This window comes from Cucurbita pepo, chromosome LG05 (genome assembly GCF_002806865.2).
Source record: "Cucurbita pepo subsp. pepo cultivar mu-cu-16 chromosome LG05, ASM280686v2, whole genome shotgun sequence".
In the NCBI taxonomy this organism is placed as follows: Eukaryota; Viridiplantae; Streptophyta; class Magnoliopsida; order Cucurbitales; family Cucurbitaceae; genus Cucurbita; species Cucurbita pepo.
In genome coordinates this window covers 9,243,823-9,257,232 of record NC_036642.1, presented here as the reverse complement: position 1 = coordinate 9,257,232, position 13,410 = coordinate 9,243,823, and the positions used below count along the sequence as shown (strand labels likewise).

At 36.7% G+C, this 13,410-nt stretch overlaps 4 protein-coding genes across 4 annotated transcripts; all 4 read right to left on the bottom strand.

Moving 5' to 3' along the window:
* Positions 1 to 2,934: 2,934 nt before the first annotated feature.
* On the bottom strand, positions 2,935 to 3,682 carry LOC111795890 (dirigent protein 23-like). The gene has a single exon (XM_023678517.1). The coding sequence runs from the start codon at positions 3,630 to 3,632 to the stop codon at positions 3,078 to 3,080; it is 555 nt and encodes a 184-aa protein (XP_023534285.1). The 5' UTR covers positions 3,633 to 3,682; the 3' UTR covers positions 2,935 to 3,077.
* A 2,645-nt stretch (positions 3,683 to 6,327) lies between these two features.
* On the bottom strand, positions 6,328 to 7,168 carry LOC111795800 (dirigent protein 23-like). Its single transcript, XM_023678389.1, has one exon. The coding sequence runs from the start codon at positions 7,129 to 7,131 to the stop codon at positions 6,577 to 6,579; it is 555 nt and encodes a 184-aa protein (XP_023534157.1). The 5' UTR covers positions 7,132 to 7,168; the 3' UTR covers positions 6,328 to 6,576.
* A 1,833-nt stretch (positions 7,169 to 9,001) lies between these two features.
* Positions 9,002 to 9,701, bottom strand: LOC111795840 (dirigent protein 15). The gene has a single exon (XM_023678445.1). The coding sequence runs from the start codon at positions 9,669 to 9,671 to the stop codon at positions 9,111 to 9,113; it is 561 nt and encodes a 186-aa protein (XP_023534213.1). The 5' UTR covers positions 9,672 to 9,701; the 3' UTR covers positions 9,002 to 9,110.
* Positions 9,702 to 10,999: 1,298 nt separating this feature from the next.
* Positions 11,000 to 13,302, bottom strand: LOC111795891 (eukaryotic translation initiation factor 4B3-like). Its single transcript, XM_023678518.1, has 2 exons — positions 12,020 to 13,302; positions 11,000 to 11,441 (listed from the first exon to the last, which is right to left on the bottom strand). Exons 1-2 carry the CDS (start codon positions 13,210 to 13,212, stop codon positions 11,402 to 11,404), a joined length of 1,233 nt encoding a protein of 410 aa, XP_023534286.1. The 5' UTR covers positions 13,213 to 13,302; the 3' UTR covers positions 11,000 to 11,401.
* Positions 13,303 to 13,410: the final 108 nt, after the last annotated feature.

Below are 13,410 nucleotides of genomic sequence, written 5' to 3'. Positions count from 1 at the left end.
TATTAGGATCATGCCGGTTTATTGTCTCAACACCTCTCCCTAGCCAATAATATAATTCGAGTCAAAATATACAGTGTCAAACTAAACCCTAACGGCTCGAGTTCCTATTTTAATTGTCTCACAAATGTGGCAAATATAAGAGTTTGTAGACCCTAACGCAAATAAAATAAGAACATGGTCACCAAATATAAGTAATGTACTTGTCACCGTAGTATTCACTTTTTCAACACCTCTGCTATCCGGCCTGATTGATCTTAGTTTCTCTACTCGGCTTGATTGATCGCAACATTTTGAAATACCGTTCAGAATTCACATTAGTATAGTTTGGGTTAGAGGAACAGATTGTTCAGATGTCTGATCTCTCCGTGCTTCGAGATTAAAAAATTTTGAACCATTTTCGTCCCACTTACGCTTTGAAATGCGCATGCCACTCGCCACTTGTGCGCATTGTCCCGATGCCATGAGCATCCCACTTCATGTGTGTGTCTTCTAAGCCAAGTACCAACCCATCATCATGAGTATTCATTTTCATCATACCCATTTTGGATACAACATATGATAGTGTTCGGTATTTCACTTTTATCTCCGATTTCGTCGTCTATTTGTTTCGAATTATTTTTAAGGGTGAAGATTACTTTAAATAAATATAAATTGAGATCGAGATTGAGAATTTGTATCCGTGTGATGGATTCGGTTTTCGTTTGGAAGTCAAAGTTTGACTAATGAAGATCACCCGATTGAATTGTTGGGATTTATGCCCTAAACTCTCTTAATTAATTATTTAGTTTATAACAATAATTTTTATTGTTTTATTTGTAATCTAATTATTATCCATGGTATGAAAGTCCAAGGTTATTAATGTAATTTTGAACCGTATGTCGTTGACATACAAGACGATCGTGTTCAAGTAATAACCTATAGAGTTATAGTATATGGATGAGGTAGGTGTCTTATTCTGGTAACATTATTGACACGACCCACTTTGTAATCGTTATAAATGATTTGATTTAAATCGTTCATGTGGAGACATGTAAGTGGGGGTATCATATACAATGAGTTTGTACATGACTGGACCAAAAAATATTTAATCACTCTTTATAAATCCGTTAATTGAGAAGCTTAATATTTTACATGATGATCATATGTGACTCGATCTTAATCTTGAGTGAGTTATGAACTCCTAAGGGCTTGTCCTTTGATTTACATGGGTGAGAATGACTCTTTTAGCCGATTCAATATGTCTACCATTTTGGGAACTTCACCCAATAAAGAGTTGGGAACATAATATCATGAGATGGAATTCACTCTTTTCCATATAAGAAAAGTAGATGAGTTGTTCTCTTAAGTATTGATTTTAGGACTTGAACAATAGGGCCCTACCCTCTCATTCGTCCGAGAGGGATTGGTTTATGATTGTATCATAAAAAAATTGTTCATTAGAGAATCAGTGGTACTTAAGGGGAAAGATGTAATTACAGGGGTATAACAGACTTTTGACCCATCTATACTTATGAACAACTTGTGAAGAATCCACTCGTTTGTAATGATTATATTAATTAACATAACTTGTCTACAAGAGTGAAACTCTAGTCGTAGCGTAATCTATAGTTAATGAAAGGAAATTGATTAATTAATTAATTTTATATCATTAGAGCTTATGATCTGTAGGTCTACACGGTCCTTTTGCAAAATATCAATGCTAAAGTTTCAATTTATTTAAAAGAAAATTTGAAAGGTTGAAATTGATATTTAATATTTTAGATATATTAAATATAAAGAAAAAAAAATAAATTTAATTTGAAGCGTTGAATTTAATATTTAATAATAAATATAAATAGAGAAAAAATATATTAATTTGAAAGTTGAAATTAATATTTAATATATTATATATATTAAAGAAAAAAAATATTTTTTTTTTGTATTTGATACAATTAAATATTAAATTAATTAATAAATATATTTTAATATATTAAATAAGAATATATTTGAAATTTGAATGAGATTCAAATTAGTTAAATATATATTAGGATATCATATAATATTTAAATATGATTTGTATAAGACGTTATATCCTAATATATTAGATATGCAAATATATTATTTGACAAAATTATTAGAGAGTTCCTAAAACTAAGAGGTTAAACCAAAGACATACGAATCTCCCATTTCATCTTACCTCTACATGAAATTCTTTCGAAATTCTCATTCTCCGATCATTTTGGGATTTTCTTTTAAGAGGCTCCTACAAACTTTGACCTTATGTTCGAGTCAGAGTAAGGAAGATCTTGTGGAATGTGAAAGAACTTTCACATGGTTGGAATACTTCAAAGAGTCTTGTAAGCTAGAATTTCTACAAAGGTAGAGTTCTTACTCTCGAATTTATTACTTTATTTTAATTCATAATAAAAATCAAAACGGTTCCCAATACTTCTACTACGTGGATGAAGAGTTCATTCCCTTCATGAATATTAATACAGTAGAGATTAAAAAATTGTGACACCCGAGTAAAAGAGTGGTACATGAATGAATCGAGACCATATCTAAATGAGAGTAATCATGAAGATAAGATAACTAAATCAGACTCAAAATTAATGAAACTTACTACTTATACCAACAAGGTGCACTTCTCTTTTCGATAGATCAATCATAGAAACTTCATAATTAAGCGTGGGAAATCTCCTAAAACGAAGACAAAACATGCTAGAAGAACTCGTATTGATCTTGAAGAATTTACCAGGTCACTAACGAGTTGGTAGAAGCTAGTGAAGTTGGCCACCAACCACAGTTGACCAAGAAGATTGGTTAGAACTAATAAAAAAGAACTCAATTTAATCGATTAAAAAGTATATTAATTTATAAATCAAATATCACACGAACATAATTTTTTAAGGTAAAAACCTAATTATTCGTTCTTTCGAAAAATTTAGGGTTTAAATCGTAAACTCGAACGAATCGCTCAAAAGGGTGTAGCGTTCGATATTTGAACCAAACATATATAGTGATAGGACTACATGTATAGAGCAAATGAAAGACACACACAATTATTGGGCAACAACCGGCCCACCCGGTCACTTTTCTTAGTGTATAACGGTTACATTATAACCCACAATGGCATCTCCAACGGTGTTGAACGAATAAGTGCTGGCCAGAGCATACCCGCGAGCGAACCGGAAAACGCCCGTCCCTCCGACCACCGGCAGCTCACGGACTTTATGCATCACGGAATTCTTCCCGACAATGACAATGGAGCTGCCGTTGAACTCGCCGGCGGTGAATTGATAGGTCAGTGTCATGAGCAGGGCCAGCTCCTGCTGCGAGGCCATCGCATACAGCCCCTGTGCCCTGCCGACCTCCTTGGATTTTGGGTCCGGCGTTTCGGTCAATGGGTCGTCGGCGATGAAGACGTTGCCGAAGAGGGTCGGTGAGTTGGTGGAGGAGGGGGCCTCTGCCACCTTAATGGCGGAGGGGGTGTTGCCGCTGGGGGTGTCGTGGAAGTAGAATTGGATGTTGGTGACGGTTTGCTTCTGGGAATCGTGTCGGGAAATTAGGGGTTTCTTTGCGTTGAGAGTTGGAGTCCATCGGAGAGCGGCGAGGAGAAGGACGAGGAATAATGAATTTGAAAGAGTCGCCATTTTCGTTTACTCTGTTTCTCTCTGTTTCGTGGAAGAACAGACCTCGATGACGAGGCGGTTTTATAATGGAAACGAGACGGTTTTCTTAGTTTTTAATTTTTAATTTATTTATAAAATATAACTGACGTGGAAAAAGGATGAGTTTTTATTTTTATTTAAGATTTATTTTTATTTCTTTTACTCTTTAAAAAAAAATTCAAAGAAACCCATTAAAAAATTTAGAGATAATTTATCCGATGGTAAAAAAAAATTTAATGTTATTTTATAAGGTAAATGATGTTAATGTTACTTTTAAAATTTCATGAGTATTTTTTAAACACAGTATTTACTGAAATGGTATTTTTAAACATTTTTAAAAAGTTGGAGGGTATTTTTGAAATATTATTAAAAGTTTAAGGGTATTTTCAAAAGAAAGTACTAGCTGTAACAGCATTTCTTTTTAATTTAGGGGTATTTTTGAAAATTTTGAAAGTTGAGATGCATCTTTTAATCTGAGGTATTTTTATTTATTTAACCTTATTTTTTAAACCGGACACTAAGAATGTATTCTCGGTTCATGAGTTAAGCTAGCATGACCTAAAATTAAAAAATCGAGCTTATGTGACAAAAATTAGAAGCGTGAGTACAACAAATCAACTAAACTAGGCTCGAGTTTCAATTTGAATATTGGGTTAGTGACCTATTATTCCATGCTTTGAAAAAGTAGGTAGGGTTGTTGGTCCAACCCTTCGTTATAAAAAATTAATTAAATAACATATTTGAAGAAATAAATACTTTCAATAAATATTAGGTGTTACATGATAAACTATAATATAATTACTTTATTAAATATATAGTAGTTCTAGAAATGGGTAATGGGTAGCGTTACAATCGCACTCTTACGAAACGATTGTAGCCTAACCACCGAGTGAGTTAGCCAACTCGAAATTGTGTAGCCTTCAACCTAACGACGTATACCCAAATCTCTGATCTCGTTTTGAGAAAAAAACTATAGAAAATAAGGGCAGAGAGATTTTAGAAAAAGAGTTTGAAAGCAACGCTATATGACTATAAGTATAGAAATAAACACAATGGCTAGTCGCATTCCCTACCGTACATTTTGAGACATTTTAGATCTATTAGACGTAGACATGATTTTGCCGAAACATGAACACACAATAATGCATGAGGACTCAACATTTTTCTATTTCATTATCATGTACTACAACTCCGCGAGCGTCTTCCTTTATATCATAGCATTTTTATCATATCTTCCATGGGTGTATCGGGGCTGTATCTCATGCCAAAAATATCTTATTGCATGTTATTCATACAATATATCTTAACATGTCATATGTGTTATCGTGTCATACCATGCACATATCATGTCATAAAGCATATCACCGTATGCATCATATCATCAAACGCATCATATCATATTGTTCACGTATCATATCTTAAATATGTCGTCAAATGCATCGTACCATAGCACTTATATCATATCATTCACATAGTATATCATAACATACGTCATAACATTTGCGTAATTTATCATAATCATATCTTATCTTCACGTATCATACCTCGATTATATCATCAGACGCATCATATCATAACATATATCATATCATTCACATATCGTACGATCGGTTAAGTATATTTAGCCTTCCATTATGGTTTACTATAGATACCATATTTGACCTTTTATTAAAGACAAATATATTTCGTTACAGTTTACCAATTCGTATCATATTTGATCTTTTATTAGGCAATTATCGTGTATTCATTTATTATCCTTTCAATTTTTTTTTTGTAACTTATTTGATGATTATAGACAGAGAATTTCACCACCATTTAGGTGGGGTGATTTCAGCAAATATTCTCATGCTATCAGAGCAATTTCGGTTTAGCAACCCCGATCCTTTATTTTCAATGGCTTCTGAATTCTCTACTCATCTTCTTCTCCACCACCACTGCTAGCTTTGATGCCACATGGGCAATCTCCATAGCTGACGCGGGTGGAGCCGATTAATTACTCTTTGGCTCCACCCTTTTGGCCTCCAAATCATCCTTTGCAGGCCCACCCTCAGTCATATTCGTACATACAACCTCACATTCTCCAACACAATTGGTTCCCCTCAGCCAACATAGCTCCTTTCATTTTATTCCCAATTGATACTTCATCCTTTACAGAAACCCTAACCTTAGGATCCTCATCAGCGTTCTCATTGAAAATATATGAAATCTCGACAAGCCCATCGACCTTCGACAGAGATTTACCTTCGGAATCCAGGAGCCACACTAGCCTCAACCATGTTGTCGCCGGCCTCCTCGCCAAAATCGGCTCCTTCGCCCACTGTGGCGACTCTTCCGACTTCCACATCGTTTTCGTCCCATGCTCTGAGGGGACGTGGCTCCCTCTTCGTCCATTGGAACATTACAACCTGATATGACGCCGACTACTTCTCCACCGGCTCCACCTACTGCTCTGTCATCAGTCTCCACTCCTAGCAATGGTGGTGCAGTGAACAAAATCACAGTCTCTAGATATATCATTTGCGACACTCACTCTATCCACCAAGTGAGTCAGCCAACTCAAAATCGTGTCGCCTTCGACCTAACGACATAACCAAACCTCTAGCCCGACTAAGAAAACAATTTAGAAAATGGGGCGAGACAAATTTTAAAAAGAGTGTTTGAAAGTACGATCAGCAACGACTATAAGCAAAGAAATAAATTTAACAGCTTAAATAACATAGAACGGAGGATACGGAGAATTGACTACTAGTCGCATCTCTCTATATCACATTAGGAGGCATCTTAGGTCTATCGAGCCTAGACATGATTCTACCGAAACGTCATAGTAAGCTCGAACCTTTATTCATATTTGAACGAAACCATGTGAAGAGCAAATGAAAGAAACATAAAATCATCGGACAACAACCGGACCACCCGGTCACTTTTCCTAGTGTATAACCGTTAAATTATAACCCACAATTGCATCTCCAACGTTGTTGGCCCAATAAGTACTCGCCAGAGCATACCCACGAGCGAACCGGAAAGCCCCCGTCCCTCCGACCACCGGCAGTTCTCGGACTTTATTCATAATCGAATTCTTCCCGACAATAACAACGGAGCTGCCGTTGAACTTACCGGCGGTGAATACATAGGTCAGTGTCATGAGCAGACCCACCTCCTGCTGCGCGGCCGACGAATACAGCCCCTGTGCCCTGCCCACCTCCTTCGATTTCGGGTCAGGCGTTTCCGTCAATGGGTCGTCGGCGATGGACACGGTGCCGAAGAGCGTCGGTGAATTGGTGGAGGAAGGGGCCTCAGCGACCTTAATGGCGGAGGGATTCTTCCCGGTGATGGTGTCGTGGAAGTAGAATTGGATCTTGGTGACGGTCTGCTTCCGGCAATGGCGTCTACAAATCACGGTTTTCTTCGCGTCGAGGGTTCGAGTCCATGGGAGAGCTGCGAGGAGAAAAAGGAAGAAAAATGAAATAGAAAGATTCGCCATTTTCTTTTCCTCTGTTTTTCTCTGTTTTACTCTGTTTTTTCTCTGTAAAAACAGAGCTTGTCGTGGCGATGAAGACGATGACGAGGCGGTTTTATAATGAAAAGGAGACGGTTTTTCTTTTATTTTTTTTAATTTAATTTATAAATATGACTGACGTGGAAAAATAATAATACACCACGTGGATGTGGGACCCACTTTAGTTTGAAAAATATGATCTGTAATATTCTACCCATTAAATTATCGAATTTATTGAATTTATTAGGATTCCTTTTATAGAAAATTTATTAGAAAATGATAAATTATTAATTAATTTTTTTTTAAAGAAATATTTTTTAATATATATATGATTCGGAAAAAAAATTAATAGGGATGAAAATTTAAATGAATAGAGATATCTTTCCCTTCTGGCCACGTGAACATATATATATATATATATATTATTATTATTATTATTATTATTTGAATTTCATTTATATCTATTTTTCTGATATTTTAAAATTTTACAAAGAATGAAAAAAAAAATATTTTTAAATTTTATGAACTAAATTAATAATTAAAATTTTAGGAATTATATAAAATATTTATAGACCAAACAAACAAATTCTTTATTTATTTTTTTATTCTAAATTAAAAAAAGTTTTAAGTTATAAAAAAAAAATTAATGAATTTAATGATATAACCTTTTTAAGGAATTTTAATTTAAAATAAACCTATTTAGGGATGTTTAGTACACATTAGGGGTAATTTTTTTAATTTTTTTTTTAAAACAAAATTTTCACTTTAATGCTATAATCTCTTGTTAGCCAAATAAGGGATGTTTAGGTGGCATTAGGAGTAATTATTTAATTTCTTTATAAAATACAATTTTTACACGTGTAATTCAATTGATTTGTAACGATCCGACTTTTTAAAATTATAGATTGATACGTGCTCGTTATTATAGGAATGATGACATCGTTTTAAAGCAGGAGAACGAAAGCATGCATGTTTCAAACTCATATCAAATCGAGAGGAACGGTAGGTTATAACGTTCAAATCCTCTTTTAAATTAACAGTATAGCAGAACATCCTTAATTAGCCTAACACGTGCAATCGTTTGTAAGTGATTGTGTGACACTCACCCTAACCACCGAGTGAGTCAACAAACTCGAAATCGTGTCGCTTTTGACTTGATGACGTATACCCAAACCTCTGACCTTGCTTTTAGAAAAAGTTTTATAAAACGGGGCAGAGAGATTTTAGAAAGAAAGTTTGAAAGGAATCGAAAACAACGTTATATAACTATAAGTAAAGAAAAAAAAAACACGACTTAAATAGCATACAACTCAAGGTAGGAAGAATTGACGACTAGTCACATCCCCTTGTAGTACATTTTGAGACACGCCTTGGACATCCCTTATAGCCCTTCAGTAGCCATCTCCTAAACTCCAAACTCATCCCCTATAATACCTCTTTAATAGCCATTAACAACACGCTTTGGACAAATATGATTGTAACGGGTAGTATATACAAGTAAAGATAACATTTTAAAAACTCTCACGGTTTTGTTTTTAATTTTCCTTAAAACATCGGGTACAAATGAAGATAGTCGTTCTCGTTCTCAGTTAGATTCTTATAATTTTTTTTTTTATTCGACCTCTAATGTAATCATAATTGTTTAGTGAACACATTTTTTATATCAATAATTATTTAATATTGGTTTATAATAATAAGAAGAAAATGTTAAAAAAAATTAAAAATATTAGAAAATATATACTGATAATTATTTTTAGCGGGTAACCGTTAATACTTTATTTTAAAAATATTTGTAAATTTGTAAATTTTAAAAAAAAAAGATAAAAAAAAATGTTAGAGATATAAATTATAAAGATAAGAAAGAGAGATTTTTATTAATTTAGTAAAAGGATAATTAGGTAATTAATCAATCCTTAAGACCAAATGATTACAAAATCCAACGGCTATCATCTTCTCCTAATCTCTCAATAATGAAACACAGTAACATCATATTCAATAATGGCATCACCATTGTTGACATTCAAATAATGTGTCTTAAGCTTAGCAAACCCTCGAGCCATCCTAAACTTCCCTCGCCCGCCGACAACCGCCACCTCCCGTTTCGCCTCCGTCACCGGGTTCCTCGAAAACACACTGATGGAGCTGCCCTTGAACTTGCCGGCAGTGAAAGCGTAGTCAATGTACATCACCAAGCAAAAATCTGAGCCTCTACTTGCTGACATATACATCCCCCTTGCATTGCCGATCAATGTCGAATTATATTCGGGTCCCGCTCGAAGCGGGTCGTCGATGGCGTAGACGGTGCCGAATGGGATCACAGACGTGCCGAAGGTGACGTTCGAATGCGCAACTTTGACAGCGGTGGGTTTATCGCCGCTTAGGATGTCGAAAAGGAAGAAACGGAGATGGGTTACCTTGGGTTTTAGGTGAACCCGACGGGAAGTTCTGGAGTAGTACTCGGAACGGGCCGATATGGAGACGAGGAAGAGGACGGAGAGAACGATAGGTAGCCGGGGAATTGCCATGGTGTTTGTTTCAATGGTTGATTAGGGAGGTGGTTCTTGATTCTTATAGTATGTGATTGAAGACAATGATTGTTGTAATTTGTGTATTTCTTATGCTAATTTGGAATGTTAATGAGATTTGTAACGTTTGATGGAGAAATATTTATGAATATACCATTGATGTTAATTTCACCAACCCCAAATTTGTTTAAATGGAATGCAATTTTGAAGTATATGAACAAGAAATGGTAAGTAATCGAGCCTTGTTTTTGTAATTATTAGTGGATGATTGTTCATGTAAGCTTGGCTTGGGATTGAATTTCAAATCTTTAGAATGGTTTCTAATCCTTACCACTTTGGTGTGCTTAGGGTTTGGATGGAATGGATTGGAACTTATTGGGATGTCGAATTCGTGTGCCTAGGATCAGGATCAGGATTTGAATGAACTGTAATGCTTAGGATTTGGATGGGACCACATCTGAATGAGAGCGATTGTGTCACGACCCAATATTTTACTATGAGTCGTGACTCAAAACGATAATGACGTTTCTCTACAAGGTACTACCTCATGCATGGCTATCTGAGACTATATAGTATCTTACCTAACGAGACTATATGGTATCTTACCTGGGGGTGTGCTGAGTACCTCCCGAATCCATGATAGTCCCTCTCATGCAGGGAGGGACCGATGCAACTAATCATTTCTTTTTTTTTTCTTCTTTTTTATGGTTTTTTTAAGAAGCTTTAAAACATGAGTTTTAAAGAAAAGGTTATAGAAAGATTAATCAACTTAATTTTAGAACAATATTTGGATCCCTCATTTATAAATCTTGTACAAACAAAGGTTATAAATCTTGTACAAACAAAGGTAAGACAGCAAGTATATACTAAATCGAATCAACAGTTCAATCTTATCCATTTTTTTAATTTTTTTTTTTTTTTTGGGTTTCTCTTCAAGGCTTTTAAAATGGTCTTCTTTCACACCCTCTTGAATTTTTTTCATTTCGGATTTCCCCACAAAGCTTTTAAAACGGTCGGCTAGAAAAAGGTTTTCACACCCTTAAAGAATACTTCGTTCCCCTCCTTCTCCAACCACCGACGTGAAATCTCACAATCCACCCTTTTTAGAGCCCAACGTCTTTACTAGTACTCATTTTCCTCTCCAATTAATATGGGATCTCGCCCTCACAGCCTTAATAGTGAGAGAGAGAAGAGCACCACTGTTTCCAATTCAGCAAACAATCAACTTTCAGACAATAATGAACTAAAATAAGAACCTAGGCAATCATTTGTACAGTTGAACAATAATGAACAAATCATAATTCGATCAGACAATAATTCAGGTCACAAACACAATCAAACTCATAGGAATTTCTCAACAGAACACAATACTGATTTCAGTGACAACAACAGTACAGTTTGAACAATATTTCTGAGGAACATCATCAACAAGAGGTACAAATGAATCCATAAATGGCCTAGCCAAGCTACCTTAACCCTACCAAAATTGCACAATGTCCTGTACTTTGATCCCCATCAATAACACTCACAGAAACAAAATTTTATATGTATACTTCTTTTTTGTTTTTTTGTTTTTTTTTTCTTTTTTGTGGAGGGGGGTGGGGGGAAGAACACATGGAAGAACACAGTGAATAATTCAAGAGCCTTCAATAATGAATATCAGAAAATTTCATCAGCAATTTAATTATTTCAACTTCAGTATCAATCAATTGCTTATAATACCGTCTTCTTCAGTTTTCCTCAGCAGGTCCAACATCAACCGCCTCAGCACTGCAACACAGAATCAAATGATTGATTCAACAACATGCAAGAAGATAATTACACAAAAAAGGCTTAAAAGAAACTAGAATTAAAGATCTCACCCTCCAATCTTATCATAGAAAGACAAACTACAAAAGGAACATGATTACATCTCAATTGCCAAAAGAAAAGGCTTCCAAGTTCCAGCAGAATTTAATATGGTCAATAACTTCTAGTTCAAGATCAAACAAATTTGAATGAACAAAACAAGCATCCTTGGAAAGCAAGTCATATGAACAGTAGTTTCCCATTCTGATCCAAATGATAACAAAAAGCCACTAAAACTATCATTTAGACAAAAAAATTGAAGTTGCCACAGCTATCTTCACTTTCAAACAATACTTATCATCATCATCTAGTACAAAATGCAAGAACTTGAGTTAATTTCCATAGTTGCTTATTCAGTTTGCCCAAGATTTCTCTTAAAACCATGAACTAAATCTACAAGAATCCTAGAAGAAAGAAGCAAATTAAACAATATCCCAAAAGGGCAGCCAAGAGTATACGTATATAATCAAAGCAGAAAAAGTTTAAAGTATAATGCAAACCTCTGGGGACGAGACTCCACAGATTCTGACCTCCTCCATGCGCTCCCTGAACGATCTTGGGGAGACCAAGCATTTCGACTTCCAAAGCCTTTTCTCTCGAAGGAAGCCCCACTAGATCTCTCAGCTCTCACAACCGTGTCCTTAATTTTCATTGACTCGAGCTTCTCATCAATTTTCTTCCAGTCCTGTCCCTTGTCAGCCAATACTTGTTCCCTTGGTCTAGCATTTCCAAAAGGATTGGAAGCCTTTAGCTTCACTGCGGCACCAGAAGCCTCCTGATTCCCATTGTTCAAAGGGAGTGAACGAGGCTGTAGATTAAGCCTCGGCCGCTCACTAATTCCACCTCTGGCTGCTTCAGATCTTTTTCCCCAGCTATCTGAATCAGCCCCACCACCATTCTCACCAATTCTACCCCTGGAACCTTCAGATTTTCGGTCCCAATTGTCTGAATCGGCGCCACCACCGTTCGAGGGAAAGCCTACTCTTCGCTCTCTCTCAAATCCACCACCTCTACCGCCTGATCTCCGACCATCAGAAGGTGAAAAGCTTTTATTCGACACCCAACTATCCGATTCGTCCGCTTTCGATGAATGCGAATCGAAAAAGCCTCCTCCTCCTCCTCTGTCTCTCCTCTCAAAGCCATTGCCCATCATAGGCTTCTTCCCAGCGCCCCAATCATCAATCTCATCAGCCCTAGAAGGCAACGACTCCCTTCCAAACTCCCTATCGGATCCATCACCACTCCTCCTCGACTCATCAAAAACCCTAGAACCGCGTCGAGCATTCGACGAATCTTCACCATTAGAATACCGATTCCCCCTGTCATACAAACTATTCTGACCCCAACTCTTGAAACCACCTCCGAGCCGATTGCGGTCCAGTTCCTCCTCCGTTCGCTGACGCGGACCCGTCGGAAGCATCATTAGATCTTCGGTCGTAAGACCCTTCGGCTCACTGGATTGAGCCGACGGCTTAGGACCACCATAGGTATGAAACTCCGAGAGAGGAATGGACTGACCTTTCTTCTTCTTAGGCTTGGTGGCAGCCGCGGCGGCGAGAGACGGAAAGTCGGCACTGGGCTCCGATTGCGAACGGGATTGCTCCTGCTGATCCTTGAGAAGCTCGGCCTCATGCTCCTCCGCATCCAGAGCCCAAGCTCCAGGCTTGCCCCACGGTGACATAGTAGCCGCCATGCCTTCGCTGTGAGTAATCGCGTGGGATTCTTCGTCTCCGCTGCGGTTTCTTGAGTAAATGGGTTACGGTGGGGAGCAGAGAGAATAAGCGGTAATAAACGCCCTTCTCATGCTATTTCCTTCCTAGTTTTATAGACGCCTGATACACCATCCGACGGCTGAGATTCTTTTTCCCAATCCGTTTCGGAATGTTATCAA

Bases quoted from the DNA above. Each gene is read 5' to 3' on its own strand.
- LOC111795890 (XM_023678517.1), bottom strand. From the start codon at position 3,632: ATGGCGACTCTTTCAAATTCATTATTCCTCGTCCTTCTCCTCGCCGCT.
- LOC111795800 (XM_023678389.1), bottom strand. From the start codon at position 7,131: ATGGCGAATCTTTCTATTTCATTTTTCTTCCTTTTTCTCCTCGCAGCT.
- LOC111795840 (XM_023678445.1), bottom strand. From the start codon at position 9,671: ATGGCAATTCCCCGGCTACCTATCGTTCTCTCCGTCCTCTTCCTCGTC.
- LOC111795891 (XM_023678518.1), bottom strand. From the start codon at position 13,212: ATGGCGGCTACTATGTCACCGTGGGGCAAGCCTGGAGCTTGGGCTCTG. The intron at 11,442-12,019 runs GTTTGCATTATA...TCTGTGTTGCAG, and splicing joins GTGGAGTCTCGTCCCCAGAG to TGCTGAGGCGGTTGATGTTG.